The 16,005-nt window shown below is 41.6% G+C and overlaps 1 protein-coding gene across 2 annotated transcripts in view; it reads right to left on the reverse strand.

The window, feature by feature from the left end:
* ZFYVE28 (zinc finger FYVE-type containing 28) overlaps window positions 1-16,005 on the reverse strand; it is a 101,631-nt gene that overhangs the window by 30,394 nt on the left and 55,232 nt on the right. For both annotated transcript variants that reach the window (XM_053458206.1, XM_053458205.1), the window contains exons 2-3: window positions 13,174-13,314; window positions 3,134-3,271 (exon numbers count right to left, since the gene is read on the reverse strand). In XM_053458206.1, coding sequence (XP_053314181.1) covers window positions 3,134-3,271; window positions 13,174-13,314 — 279 coding nt within the window. The remainder of the gene's footprint in view (window positions 1-3,133; window positions 3,272-13,173; window positions 13,315-16,005) is intronic.

Raw genomic sequence — 16,005 nt, forward strand, 5'->3', positions numbered from 1 at the left:
CACAAGGCTGGTAACATTAAGTGCCTACAAAGAATTTATATCTAAAATCCTAGGTATGGTTACATTGTCACGCTTATCTATCCTAACGGGTGACAAGTCATTTCAGCTGTGAGTAGATTCATAGCATAATCGAGGCTATATTTATGGCTATAAAGTATGACGACTACCGTAGGCTGTCATTGCCTATGAACGGTGTAGAGGTGTTGCAGGAAGGGCATCGCCTGAATGAAAATATTGAGAAATGGGTGTAGGATACTCATAAAGTGCCACGCATGATCAGACCACACACAGGAACGCACGGGGAAATGTTGCTGTGGTGGATTATGGGAAATATATCCCTATCTTGTATAAAAAGTGTTATAAAAATCTACTAGCAGGGCCCCACTGGGGACCACAACGTGACCCTAGCACTTTAAGGCTGGTGGCTAATGATGTTAGCCCGGCTGGATATGGGCAGCCGCAAGTTACGCAGGCATTTCCAGTTGGCGTCCGCACATTGTAGCCCCCGATCTGGTGAGTATAGGGTGCTGTCGCCGGCAGCCCATCGGGCATTTGCCCAGTGTGTGCTAGATGGCCAGTCTGGGTCCGATTACTAGCAACAGCAGCAAGCAATTTATAAATCACAATTTTAATATGCCCGAGGGCCAAAATGGCTCATTTGCTGTGTGAGCCGCTTACCTGGCACTCAACCTGTTAAACAATATTTCAACATTTTAAATTCCCGAAACAAAACTAAAAAATACTTTCCCCTCCCTATTTTCATTGCTTAGCGGTAAATCCACATCCAAAACTTAAAGTGCTATAATTCTGTGACCCGCATTAGACGTCATTTAAATTTATAAGAACTGTCAGGGAATAAACACTTGCTCCGAAATGAATGGTTTCTGTACTAAATAAAAAAAATATATCTATCACTGGTACATTATACCATACTAAATTGTTGGGTATATTTTTTTGGAATGAGATGCTGCTTACAAATAATTTATTTCATGTATTAACATTTGCATCATTTTACTGAGGATATCTTTCGTCGACCCAAAGATCTATATGAATAGATACAGTGGCAAGAAAAAGTAAGTGAACCTTTGGAATTACCAGCATTCATGTATAAACTCTGACTTAAAATATAGTCTGACCTTCATCTAAGTTGCAATAACGAACAAACACAATCTGTTTTAACTAAACCACCATATGTGGGTTTAATTAAGATTCACCTTTTCTGCGTTTAATGTACCCACACAAAACTACACATCCTTTATTTCAGAACAAATAAGGCTTTATTTTGGAGACATAGAAACATGAAAATAATAATAGTGAGTGTTAGTATGTAAAAAAATTAATTAAACAAATTTTCAGTTATCAAAATTTTTTTCTACACTTTAGGTTCTCCTGTCGAGCAACGATCCCATTGATGTTCGGCAACATTCCCTGATTAGACATAACCCCACACATACATATTTTTTTCCGGTTATAGATGGCCACATCCATCCCTTACATAGTACACTGTAGGGTAATATTTCTTAATAGTTGTGGCTTTGGGGGCAGTAAATAGGTTTTTGAGGGTAGTAAACAGGGGGAAGGGGGATATACCGTATTTGCTCGATTATAAGACGACCCTGATTATAAGACGACCCCCCAAAATCTAAATATTAATTTAGGAAAAAAACAAAAAGCCTGAATATAAGACTACCCTATAGGAAAAAAAGTTTTACTAGTAAATATTAATTCATGTAAACAATATTTTCATATTTAATAAAAGCTATGATTGAGAAAAATATATATTTTTTTATTTCCTTTTATTTGCCAACCTGCCCCCCCAGTTATGCACATCTGCCCCCAGGGTTGCCACTCTGCCCCCAGAAATGGCTTATACCCCCTATTTGTCACTCTGCCCCATGATGTGCCTTTTAACCCTCTATATGCCACTCTGCCTCCAGAAATGTCTTATACCCTCCTATATGCCACTCTGCCCCATGATATGCCTTTTAATCCCCTATATGCCAGAGTGGCATATAGGGGGTTAAAAGGCATTTCTGGAGTTATATATATTTATAAACTGCTAACAGCAATCACACTCCTATCAAGCCAAGGCAGCCAGTACATGCTGGAACCTGAGGATGATAGGAGTGTGAGTACAGCCTCCCTATGCCAAGCTACCACCACCCTTACACATCCATACTAACACACACTCATTCACAAACATTTAAATACTCACTCATTCCATTAATCACACATACTTCACACATTAATCACAAAAACCCTCCCCCACCCCCTTACCTGAACTGCAGATCTCCCACTCGAAGACTTCTGCAGGGGCCCTGCTGTGCGAGCAACTTCTCTGGCCCCGCCCCCAGGGGAAGGAGGGGGGAGGCAGAGTTATGTGACACGCTGCTAGCTTCTTGTTCTCCTGCTGCTCGTGACCAAAGCCCGGTAAGTAGCATGGCCTCAGCGGACATTTTGAGGTCTGATCACAAGACGACCTCGATTATAAGACGAGGGGTATTTTTCAGAGCATTTGCTCTGAAAAAAACCTCGTCTTATAATTGAGCAAATACGGTACTTTTAATGTGTAGAGCTAGCCCTTTTATCTGTGCGATATGGACAGGGATTGTTTTAGGGACCTCTCATACGTATCCAAGTGATGTTACAATGACCCGGCTAAACTGAACATGAACATATGAGCCGGCTAGCCTGGCCCTGTCACACCTTCACTCCTAAATCCTGGCCCATTTGCCACTTTTGCCAAATCTGATCCCTCCAGTTTGCCTTAGGAAAAGGTTTTTCTGTTGATTGTGAAACAAATAAACTCCATATGGCAATAAGATAATACAGCAACCACAACTTCAATAATTAACACGCAGCCTACAGGTTAGCTAAACATGCATTCTGTTTTCACTATAAAGAAAGGAAATTATAAATGAATGATTTAACTGGTTTTAATTTGTTTCTCATACAAATTCCTATATTTGTATGCAAACAAATAACGCAACTAAGACAATCCTACAGAAGAATAATATACATAAAGCGGAAATCAATTTGATGAAAATTACGCAAGACAACCTTCACAGCAGAGATAGAACTTGGGTAAAACCGACAGGAATTGAAAGCGAAATATTCTAATTGCATATCTCACCTCTGCTCCAAACCAAAGCTGTCCTGCCAGGTTATCGTGGCGAATTTCTTCTGGAAACTTCACACAAAAATCTCGGTTTGCCCGCTCATGCTGAATACATTCCTCCATTATCTGGTTTATTACGTTCAAAACATTATCCTAAAGGCAGACAAGATGAAATACGCAACATACATTTAGAATGCACATATGAAGCAATTAAAATGCACATTAAAAAGTGCTAGAATAAAAATAATCCCTTGTTAATTCATGTCTGTTTATAAACAAGTAAACGAATACAATTGCCAGAGACAAAGGAATGAGTTATTTTTCTACAGCATGCAGCAGTCAGGTGCAGTGTTTAAATAAGATATCCCATTGCAGTAGTGATCGTTGGTATGGTCCAATCACGAAGAACATTCTTAGAAATAAATACACGTCGTAAGCTTCCATAAGGGAACTTCCATGGAATTCTGTCTCTGGTCTCCCCGTCTGTGAACTTTCCACCAAGGAGATGGCTTCCCGTATTTTACTTGTTTTTATTTGTTTTATTTATTTTTTATTTTTGGCACCCATTGTTGGTTGTCCTCTCCTGATTCATATTAGGTGTTGCCAGTTAATGCCTGAAACTCAAAACTTACCGATTGCCATATCTCACCTAATCCCCTGGGGCTTTACCCTCTGGCCCTACTTTAGTTCAGATGGATCTATACAAGTACAGTGACCACGCCAACCAGGACGCTTAAGGCTAGACACATGGAAGCCAGACTAATGTTTATGTGGCAGCCTAAAACTGTACATGTAGAACTTATCACATGTTTGGGGAGGTTGGCAGGACAGCTTGTTCGTGGGGGGCTCTGTGGCAGATTTTTCATCACTAGGTTGGAAAGACTGACATTAATTTTCGCCCAGATCCTCTATAGTTCATCCTATACCATTATTTCTCCTTCTCGCCGATAGACTGGCACACCCTGCGATCAGCCACAATCTCAAAGCTCGCATTCGTAGAGGGAGACCGGCAGGTTCCCGTCCCCTGTTCTGATTGCATTAATTGTCCACCTTTGTATGTACTTTAACATATCTTCCACTAACCCAAGTATAATACTCAATTGGCAAGGTCAATTAGATTCACCTTCACCTGCAACAATTCTGGCCAAGTAAGGTCTGACCAAATCCCAAAAAGCTCACAACGATGGTTTGTGATTATTTTCTGTACTGATCTCTATGGATAAATGCCTCAGGGGGAAATCTGAAATACTCTCTGGTAAGATAATGAAAGCTTATTCTTAGGTAGTGGATCACGAACTACCTGGTGCATTTCACACATTTGCTATGAAGATGATGATACTTTATTATTTGTATTATTTAAGTTTAAGGGGCTCAGAGAAATCGCCTATTAAACTCAACAGAGAGTCAGCAAAACTCAATGATATACTAACATAATACAAGGTTCTAGACAAAGAAGTGAGGAAAAAAAAAAAACCTAATAGGAGCGCCGGCGCATCGCGTCTTTATCAAGCTCTGGGCAAATAAACCGTTTTAAAACCCAAACCCTCAGCAATGCATCAGTTTTTCTTATGTTCCATGAATCGTAAGTAAGGAGATTATTTCCTACCCGTTCTCTGTCCATTGGTCAGCGGCATATTGACTCATCACTCACAGCTACACAGGAAATAATAAAATCAAAAATACCATTCTGAATCTAATTGTACTGTCAGCACACAGGAAGAAATATTCCCAATATCTCCGCACGCGAGAGTCGCTGACGAGGCAGCCTCCGAGCTGCGCATGGGTACAGTACGGATATCGCGCTTGAGGCAGCGTAGCTGTGTCACAGTCGATAATGATGTTAAGCATACTAAAGTGTGCCGAGCCTACACCGCAATAACGTCTCTAGTGGAAATTACAAGCTGGCACATAATGAAGACATCAATCAACATGCAACACCGAGTTAAGTATTCTAATACATGGTACGGCAGATAAATCACTTCCCTAAATCCTACGGCTTTATAAATCTATGAAACAAGGGCTTCAAATTATATATACATATATATATATATACACACACACACACACACACACACTATATATTATATACACACACACACACACACACACACACACATCATATATACCGTATTTGCTCGATTATAAGACGGCCCTGATTATAAGACGACCCCCCAAAATCTAAATATTAATTTAGGAAAAAAACAAAAAGCCTGAATATAAGACTACCCTATAGGAAAAAAAGTTTTACTAGTAAATATTAATGTAAACAATTTTTTCATATTTAATAAAAGCTATGATTGAGAAAAATATATATTTTTTATTTCCTTTTATTTGCCAACCTGCCCCTCCCCAGTTATGCACATCTGCCCCCAAGGTTGCCACTCTGCCCCCAGAAATGCCTTAATCCCCCTTTATTTGCCACTCTGCCCAATGATGTGCCTTTTAACCCTCTATATGCCACTCTGCCTCCAGAAATGTCTTATGCCCAGAGTGGCATATAGGGGGTTAAAAGGCATTTCTGGAGGTATATATATATATATATATATATATATATATATATATATATCTGCTAACAGCAATCAAACTCCTATCAAACCAAGGCAGCCAGTACATGCTGGAACCTGGGGATGATAGGAGTTTGAGTACAGCCTCCCTATGCCATGCTACCACCCCCCCTTACACATCCATGCTATCACACACACACACTCATTCACAAACATTTAAATACTCATTCATTCCATTAATCACACATACACACACACGCTCAAACCCCCACCCCCTCACCTGAACTGCAGATCTCCCACTCGCACACTTCTGCAGGGGCCCGGCTGTGCGAGCAACTTCTCTGGCCCCGCCCCCAGAGGAAGGAGGGGGAGGCAGAATTATGTGACACTCTGCTAGCTTCCTGCTGCTAATAGAAGAGACGCTGCTCGGGACCAAACCACCGGTAAGCAGCACGGCCCCAGCAGACATTTTTTTGAGGTCTAATTAGAGCATTTGCTCTGAAAAAAACCTCGTCTTATAATTGAGCAAATACGGTATATATATATATATATATATATATATATATATATATATATATATATATATATATATATATATACACACACATATATATATATACACACACATATATATATATATATATATACACACACACACACATATACACATACATATATACATACACACACACACACACACACATCTATACACACACACCCTTTAAAAAAAAAAAAAGCACACTCGGGATCTTCTCTTTATCTGTATTATTAAGTTGATTGCTTTAAGCAGTCTTTGCAATGGTTTGGGGAAGGAGATTGGAAAGAACTTTAGGATAGGAAGTTGGTCAGATAATGCTAGCTCTATCACCCAACTCTGCTTCCCTAAGGCAAAACATTTAACAACACATCTCCAAAAAAAATTACACTCGCTGAACAAGAACAAGCTATAGGTCGTTTACAGAAAATAATTCAGGAGAAAAAAAACTAAACAAAAAAACTTCAAAGACAATGACATAGAGATACAAAATAATGATTGACATGCTAAAGCCGACATGGACATCCAACCCAATGGGGCAGATAACGGAGAGGCCGCCTTCCACCAAAGTTGTAGTCAAAAGGGCAGACCCGTTATTCTAAAGCATGAGGATGATTGCAGTCATTGTAGAAACAAGGCGACAACCGCCAGGACTAATAAAGGATTGCAGTACCGCGATGTCCTCATGTGCTGTGCTCTCTCAGCATGTCGTATCCTCACCTGGATTAAAGGACTGATAATAGCATAATATACCAACCTGTGAACAAATCAGCATTTTTTGAGAAACAACCAAAGAAGAAGAAGCATCAATAATCAAGCGGCTCCAGTGCTCTACAGCCCGGCGCGTCTGAGAAATATGCATAAAATCACCGCCCGGCTTCCATAAATCGAGTGTTACCAGGAGTTTGCGTTTTCTGTGGAAATTTGTTCTTAGATGGAATTTTAATGGAATAAATCACACAAGACACGTCTTTTTAATGCCTTCGTTGGATAATATAATCATTTATCATGCTTAAGACATGCCAGTAAGTATTTCGCTGCCGCTTAGGGGAAGAATTTCTGGAGATTTTGGGTAGAATGTGTCAGTCTGTAGCAAACATGACCCCGAATCCTCGAGTTCACTGCAGTGAGTTCCTATTAGATGCTGGAATAGGATTTAAAAAAATAGTCACAATTTTTTTTATGAAGGACGCCTTTTGCTTTCTATAAAGCGTAATGTTTCTATACGGAAGCCTATGCCCCTGTAGGCCCTATGTGCTGGACGCACATCGCCAACAGCATGGACAGGAGGATACCGGGGTAACTTGTGACAAATACTATACTGTGGTTCCAATAAAAAGCCTTATGAAAACCATCATATCCTGAATTAAGTCACTTGAGTTTAAGCAGGGATTTCATCTGTGGTTTACCAGCGAGAAAAGGAGAGGTTGGAGGCTCAGATGTTAAATCTGAGTAGAATAAGAAGGCATTTACACAGCGTGTGCGACCTTACGAACCTGCCCATTCATTGACTAAGATGGGGCTAAAGACCCTGAGGCTTTAGGGATCCTAGGTATGAAAATTAAATCAGGACGCTGTCAGTACGCATGGAAAGTGAGCCATGTCTGTTAAAACAACATATACTGTAAATACGAGACCTGATGGACACAAATCCATTTGCTGAAATACCATAAGACTGAGAGATGGGACAGAACACTCCAGACCCAGTCATCTAAAACGCACATTAGCGTCTATTTAGCGCGTGCTAACCCATGCGCAGCATTATTTTCCGGTATATTCAAGTACGCCAATTGAACACCATGTACACCGGGAATGTACTTCGGTACGCTGCATGCCTCGAGAACTAAAGTCTCATTGTCCTTCCTCTATCTAAAACAGGAAAAGGTAAAACATCCATTGATTTGCATATTGAGTAAATGATTTGATTTGATTAAAGTGCACCAGAGTCCAAGCAAAGTTATCGAGGACACAAAAAGGACTACGACACCCCCCCTTTAACATTATATCTGAGTGTTAAGCTTTATACAGCAAAACATAATGGAGTTATCACCGCTATACACGTCATACTAGATAAAAGCATGATCAACATTCACACAGCTACTGCTTTCTGAGAAAAGGACAATTTCACACAGACTTTAGTAATGGACGGGAAGAACCAGAAATCACCGAAAACCGCCGATAGAGAAGACCGATTAGATAACAGCAATTGCAAGAAGCCATTAGCGTGTGCAGAAAGCCACAGTATGACACAGATAGCAGGGCGCCGTGAACTACGTCAAATGTCTGTCTTCAGCACATATTACTAGTGGAATGTGTCAAATATAGAAAATGATGTCCTGATTTCCTTTTATCAAACTTTAAAGGCCTCACGTTAGTTTAAACAAACACTCTTTCTGATCAGGTCAGGTACATCTGTTTAATCATAATATGACTGCAGGCAAAGTCATCCTTTGGGGAGTGCAGTATACGTGGTCGCGCAGGGTCCATCGTAGTACCCCAGAGCAGCCTGTGTTCAGTGTGACCTCCCAAATGGGAATAGTCACGGACTTAACGTGTCCTCCAGCTCTACATTCAGTGGCTCTACTCAAAAAAGTCACAACAATGTGGATAGAAATAGCAAACTCCCTCTTCTAAATACCTTACCAGTTACATAAATATCTCACTCCCTTAAAACAAAAAAAAGTGTGCTTTTTTTGGCCATGGTAAATGTTAGGAGGTATGGTTTACGGTACAACACTGTTTGCTACGTATTTAACTAAACCTAGTGGAAGATATGAAAAGTGACTTCCTCATCATGGTGGCTGGACCATTCCTTTTATCAATCTTTTTATACATGACCAGAGACCGGCCATCTGGCACATTGGGTAAATGCCCGGCAGACCTGTGGCCAATACGGCCTCATACTTATTTATACTGTTGCTCCGGTAGCAAACCGTTTGCAAAGTATAAAAACATAACATAAGGCCTCTCCTATCCAACTTGTGGTGGCACCTACAGGGCTGCCAGAAATATTAAGGCCCTGTACAGGCTTAATGCCTGGGCCACAATGGCCTTCGCATCACTCCAACCCATGTCCATCTCATTGTCCCATCCGTTACTCTGCCTTCACAGCCTCCCATAAGCACACCTTATGAAAACAGGAGCAAATGTAGGGTTAGTGGAACCTGGGTGAGGCTCAACCCGGACACCCCAACACCATATGTCAGGGGCATCCAACATGCGGCCCGCGAGACCACGTGGTGCGTCCCGCGTAAGATCGGCAGCCAGGGCAACCGATCTTACGTGGGCCGCACCTCGAGCCCTGCTACAACAAGAGCCCTGCTACTTACCTGTGGGAGGGTCTTTTGTACTGCACAGAGGAAGCAGAACCCAGCAGAGTTAACGTGACATCATATGACTCTGCTCCAGTCCTGCTTCCTCTGCTGAAGTCTGTGAGAGGCATCGAGGAGCTGCAGTGCAGGTAAGGGGGCGGGGAGGGTGTTTGAATGAGAATGTGTGATTGAGGGAATGAATGTGAATGAATTAGTATATGAATGAATGAGTGTGTGTGTGATAGCATGGATGTGTAAGTGCTGGAACCTAGGCATGATGGGACTGTGATTGCTAACAGCCAACATGCCAAGTCAGCCAGCACATGCTGAAACCTGGCTAGCTGCCCCCCTTGTGTATTGTTAGCAATCACACTCCTATCATGCCAAGTAAGCCAGTACAGCAATCACAGCAAGCACAGTCCCATCATGCCTAGGTACCGGCATTTACTAGTTGCCTGGGTATGACAGGAGTGTGATTGCTGTTAGCAATCGCACTCCTATCATGCCAAGTCATGTTGTTAATTTTTTTTGTCCAATTGTGGTGTGTTACCTACTTTTATTAAAAATGTGAGTTTTTATTATTATTTGGTGGGGGGTCATTTTTGGTTTTGGCTAAGTGAACCGTGAATGTTTTGGTCCAGAATTTTCATTTCGGTGTATCCCTAGAATAAGTAGAACTATTTCATTTTTAATTACCCTGCATTGGTAGTCACAACACTTTCTAGGCCCAGAAATCAGTGAGAGGAAAAGTAAAGGTTTTGTGTCATTTACTTTATTTTAAGCTGCATATTTTATTAAAGGCCATATTTTCTCACAGTGAAAAATGAGTGCGGCCCGCGCACGTATACAATTCTGATGAAGTGGCCCACTGCAGAAAAACTTGGACACCCCTGCCATATGTTGACAGAAACTTGCGATAACAGCATACACTGAAACCCACACACACAAATAACAATACCATACACATACACACCTTGCAGTAACACATGCTAACATCACACGCCGACACCCACACATCAAATACTAACATACTGGGCACCTGGAAATTACGTCTTGTCCTGCCACGCAGACTTAGCGTGTTGGACATGAGGAAAAGAGGCCCAGAGAACAGGGCCCCATGCCTGGTATACCAATACCGGGCATACCTCCCTATAACGGGTCTGCGCGCACACATAACTTGTCAGCTGCTGGCATTAGAGTGCCAGGGCCACAGAGTCATCCCTAATCTGGCCCTGTACTATTCTGATTCCTGGGAACTTCTTCACTCTGGCTACCCAGAGCCTTCCCTTGCTGGATGCGGCCAGGACTGCCCACTGACATCAGCGGGAAACACCCCTTTAAAGGGAAAATGGGCGGGGAGCGGGGTGTGTCAAGACCCCGCAACCCAGAGGATTCGGGAGAGTTCCCAGGTATGACTATTCTATGCTTCGCAGTTCACTCAATTCCTTGAAGTTCCATTTAGTAACACAAGCAAGCATCGTCATCTGTAGCCTTTAATTAGCCTTTTTAAGAAAACCTCTTGGGAGTTCCTTGGCATCCGACAAACAAAATTTGCATTTAGTGCTGTCTTTGTAACCTCTAAGGCGAAGATATTTACTATAGACCTATGCATAATAACATTACAAATTTGCCAAGCTGGTAAAACTCAATGCAGTGCAGCTGTCTTCAAAACAAACAGAGGACGATGTTCTTCTAGGAGATGTCTTCTCCAAGACTTATGCAGAAAACTTTATCTGCCCGTTAATTTTCCATTGTGTATCATTTTCCGCTTAATTTTTAAAGGTTTTATTTTTTTTTTTTTATTGAAGCCGTGAGGTCAGTGGCTCCGCAGTGAAAAAAAGTGCCAAGTGCCAACGTGCCTTTAAGGTCATAAAGCCTGCAGGAGGGCCGGATCTTCTTGGTCCCTTCCCGCAAGGAACGTTTTAGAGGACCCGGCTGCACCTTGGCTTTTCGGTGTTGTTACCAAATCCGTGTAGTGTGTCATCAGTTTGTATCAATAAAAATACAAAATACAAATGGAAAAAACACACTTGCTCTGTGCAAAAAACAGTGCAGTTGCGTGAAAAAAAAAAAAATCATATACACAAAAGTGCTCACCGAGGAAGCCCCAGCACTTAGGCTGGTGTGATAAAAAATGTACCATTTTTTTCGGCCAACTATGTAAAGACTCAAAGCTTCATAAGTCCTTAGTTTTGTCTTGGATTCAGGAGCTATATGCGTGTTTAAATTCCTGCACTGTTTTAGCCTCTACCACATCTGCTGGGGGTTGTTCCTCTTATCTACCGCCCTATCAGTAAAGTAACTAATATACATATATGCAAAGTAATTATTATTATAGTAATTTATTTGCATTTGGCCCTCTACAGTGTCATAATAGTGAATGTAAACATGAATGGGGGTAGGCATGAAGCTATCCTGAATCCTTAACAAGCACAAGGACTACATGAGACAGGATGGGCCGAATGGTTCTTTAGCGGTTTCACAAAGTGAAATTCTGTGTTTCTGACCTGCAGAGATGGCAATTTCATTGGAGCACACACTTTTAGGGTCAAAATCCTCTACAGGCGGCAAAATCCTAGAGCTGCTAAATTTGGGATGAAAGAGATTGGCCATAGATTAAAAAAATACGATAACAAAAAAACGTTTAATTTCAGAGCAGAAAGATTATTTGCCTTATCAGGTCTTGAACAGAAGTAGAGATATAAAACCTGAAATAATCAGTACACAGAGTCGGGAGTTACCTTAGGAGACAGCGGAAATATATGCAACCATAACCGAAAGGAGCGCATGAAGAAATGGAGATTAACAGGCAACGTAAAAGCAAGCAGCATCCCTAACCGCGCCGCCTTCCCCCGGAGCACTGGGCTAGATTAACAAAACAAATTTACTGATCATGGAATTTTAGAAATAGGAATACCATGGAAGAACTATATTTTTTATTCGGGTGAAAAGAACACATTTTATGTATAGTTATTCTAAAAAGCACACCAAAGCCCTGTTCCTGATAACTGCCCTGCAGGATGAAAATACTAGATATTATCAAACATACAAGTGAATTCATGCGAAGTGCGCACCCGGTATAGTATCACCACTACGCCAAAACAGAGACCCATCAGAGGACATCTAGATAGAGAAAAACTCATGACAAAGGAAGGGGTAAGCAGTAATATCGCTTCGTGAGAGGAGAGCCCGCTAGAAAGAAGAAAACCCCAGATAGCGACGTGCTATTTTGTATTTCATTATATGGCCCTTTGCCATGCCTACGGCACGTTGAAGATCTATACTGCTGAGCTGCTGTCCTGGACGATGCCTCCGTTTAAACGATCAATTAAATAATTAGGAATGGACAAATTCTGGTTGCTGTTAAAGGGACAACCTTGTTCACATGTTCTGCTCAGGGTTCAGTGAAGCAGACAATGTTTGCTTCACTGTCCAGTCTCTCAGCAGGTCCTATCAGCAAGAAACAAACATTTTCATTAACTTATTCATCAGTCAGAACATTTAGTATCTGAACATGTGACCCTCTTAGTGCTTTTTGCCCTTGTGCCAGGGATGCCAATCCAAGGGAAGAGAGGGACATAGCCACTCAGAGAAATAATTTTAAAATATAATATAAAAAATATAACATATAAAAAAATAATAGAAATCGGGTAGGGGGGCTAGTACCCAGAAAGCACCGGCAGTCCAGGCCTGCGATGAGCTTACCTGACACGAGCGAAACTGGTTGACAAGCAGCGTACACCTCTGTGGGTCCTTCCGTCCATCCAAGCTGTCCAGCTCTGCTGCTACCTGGTTGAGCTCTTCATCTGCATAGTAAAACTGAGCAAGCAGCTGCGGGTCGGACCTCTGGAACAAAAATAAATAAATAAATACGAAGGTAGTTACAACATCATGAGGTTTATTAAGCTTACGGATAAACAACCCCAAGAACACGTCTAGAGAGACAAAGAGATGGCAGTCAAATAGTTAAATGCCAAGAACTTCTGACATTACGTCTGAGTTACTTTTTCTTGAAGGGTACTACCTTTTAAAGGCCAAATTAATATATATTTATTACACACACGCTAGAACTTACTAGGCTTTTTTTTTTTTTTTTTTTCTTTTTAAAGTAAAAAGGACCAAAAAAAAAAAAATTAAAAAGGCGGCTTTTAAAATGAATGAGAATAATCTCTTTGCCCAGTTCTGTTACTCGTATAATTTGTGAAGCTTGGGAACCCGATCACGTTGCTTCCAGTTGATAGGAATCTGAAAAATGTATCAGGTTTTTCGATTTTCTGTGCTCTCCCAAAAATACTCTCCTCGATGTCTTTTTTTTTTTTTTTTTTTTTTAGCACAGATTTATTTAGTTACTGTTCATTCTGCCACATACATAACGGCTATAAAAATGATTTATATCCAGAGAAAAAACATTCACCCTTCTTTCAGCAGCTTTTCACTCGCAGAATAGCATTAAAGTTTGTAGTATTTCAGGTTTCTCAACAAGGAAATAAATTTAAGTTTGGCACGTATTCACCAAGGACTAGTATGGGGGAGTTTAGATCAGAGATTATAGTTAACTAGCTAGTACTGTTACAATAGGGGACAGTGACAATACTTAACGAAGAATGTAAAAATGACAACAAACACACACAATACATACTGGTACTTGCAACTTTAATATGTATTGCAAAATAGCCGGCAAATTTGTAGTTTTTGGGTAAGTGTCATTAAATCACTCTCGGGTTCATTCTGCAGGTCTTATAAGAATGGGGTGATACCCCCTGTTCCCCCGACCCAGTTCTGTTCTGGGTAGCCGAACATACCAGGGTCGCACCAAGGCTTCTGTTGCACAGTTGTGTCAAAAAGTTTTTGTTGACAAGGCTGTTGTGACTTTGGCCGGGGAAGGATGGGGGGGTATTTCTGAGTGTTTCTATGGCAATTGGCAATGCCTGCTTGCTCATGCTCAGAAGATCCGGCAGACCATCGGACAGTCGGGTGAGCAGGTACAAGGAAAGTGAAATGCTGCATGTCTAACGCGGAGACGGGGATCACTGCAGCAAACACTGTTTTAGGTTAGATTGTCACGGTTCAAAGAACGCTGTGCGCATCGGACAGGCAGGAGTATAACGTTCCAATGGCATCCGACCCCATCCCCAAGTCATTATAGGTCAACGGCCTCTATTCTAGATGAAAATCATCAGAAACTTGATACACGTTGGATTTTCTCCATTACAACTTCTCATTTATGAGAAGCTGATCAGCGAGAGGGGAATCATCTGCCTCTATCAAATATATTCATACAGTAACAATATTATCACGCACAATTGGATCTTTAAACTCCCTAAGCTGCCCCTTGGGGAATAAGTTCCAAATGAAAACACAACGCACATGGTATAAACGGCATAAATCCTCCATCGTATGGTACGAATCCCAAAAAGTTATTTTGAGGGGACAGTAAAGTTACACAGGCTGTACACGCACTACTTTACATTGTAGTAGAGTCATTTCTTCAGTGTTGTCACATGAAAAAAGATATAATAAAATACCATATTTGCTCAATTATAAGACGACCCTGATTATAAGATGACCCCCCAAAATCTGAATATTAGTTTATGAAAAAAAGAAAAAGCCTGAATATAAGACGACCCTATAGGAAAAAAGTTTTACCAGTAAATGTTAATTCATGTAAACTATGTGAACTATTTTTTTTTTTTAATAAAAGCTATGATTGAGAAAAATATTTAGTTTTTATTTCCTTTTTTTTTTTTTCAACCTGCCCCCCCAGTTATGCACATCTGCCCCCAGGCTTGCCACTCTGCCCCAGAAATGCCTTATACCCCATATATGCCACTGTGCCCCATGATATGCCTTTTAACCCTATAAATGCCACTGTGCCCCATGATATGCCTCTTGACCCCCTATGTGCCACTCTGCCTCCAGAATTGCCTTATACCCCTATATGCTACTCTGGCATTTAGGGGGTTAAAGGGCATATTATGGGGCAGAGTGGCATATAGGGAGCTATAAGGCATTTCAGGAGGCAGAGTGGCGTATAGAGGGTTAAAAGGCATTTCTGGAGGCAGAATGGCATTAAGGGGGTTAAAAGGCATTTCATAGAGCACTCTGCCTACAGAAATGCCTTATGCCCCCCATTTAACACTCCCTCTCCCTCCCTCCTCCAAACTTACTGGAGCTTCTGAGTCCCCGGTGCGTAGTCCGGGCAGCCTGCAGAGCTCTACGCGATTCGCGTACACATCCTCTGCTGCAGCCGGGAGGAGGTGCGGTTAGCGGCGGGGGTTGTCTGCGTCCATCGCGCAGACCCCCGGCTGTCAGAGATCACGGGGAACTCTGATCTCTGACAGCCGGGGAAGGTCTGCTCGATGGACGCAGACAACCCCACCTCCTACCGGCTGCAGCAGAGGTTGTGTATGCGAATCATGTAGAGCTCTTAGTGCTTAGTCCGGGCAGCATGTGGATCTCTACGCGAATTTTCAGGGGCACTGGCTTAATAGCCTCTCTATAAAATCAGCAGTAGTTTAGGATTTTGTAGTTCCAGAA

This window comes from Spea bombifrons, chromosome 1, assembly GCF_027358695.1.
Source record: "Spea bombifrons isolate aSpeBom1 chromosome 1, aSpeBom1.2.pri, whole genome shotgun sequence".
Taxonomy (NCBI): Eukaryota; Metazoa; Chordata; class Amphibia; order Anura; family Pelobatidae; genus Spea; species Spea bombifrons.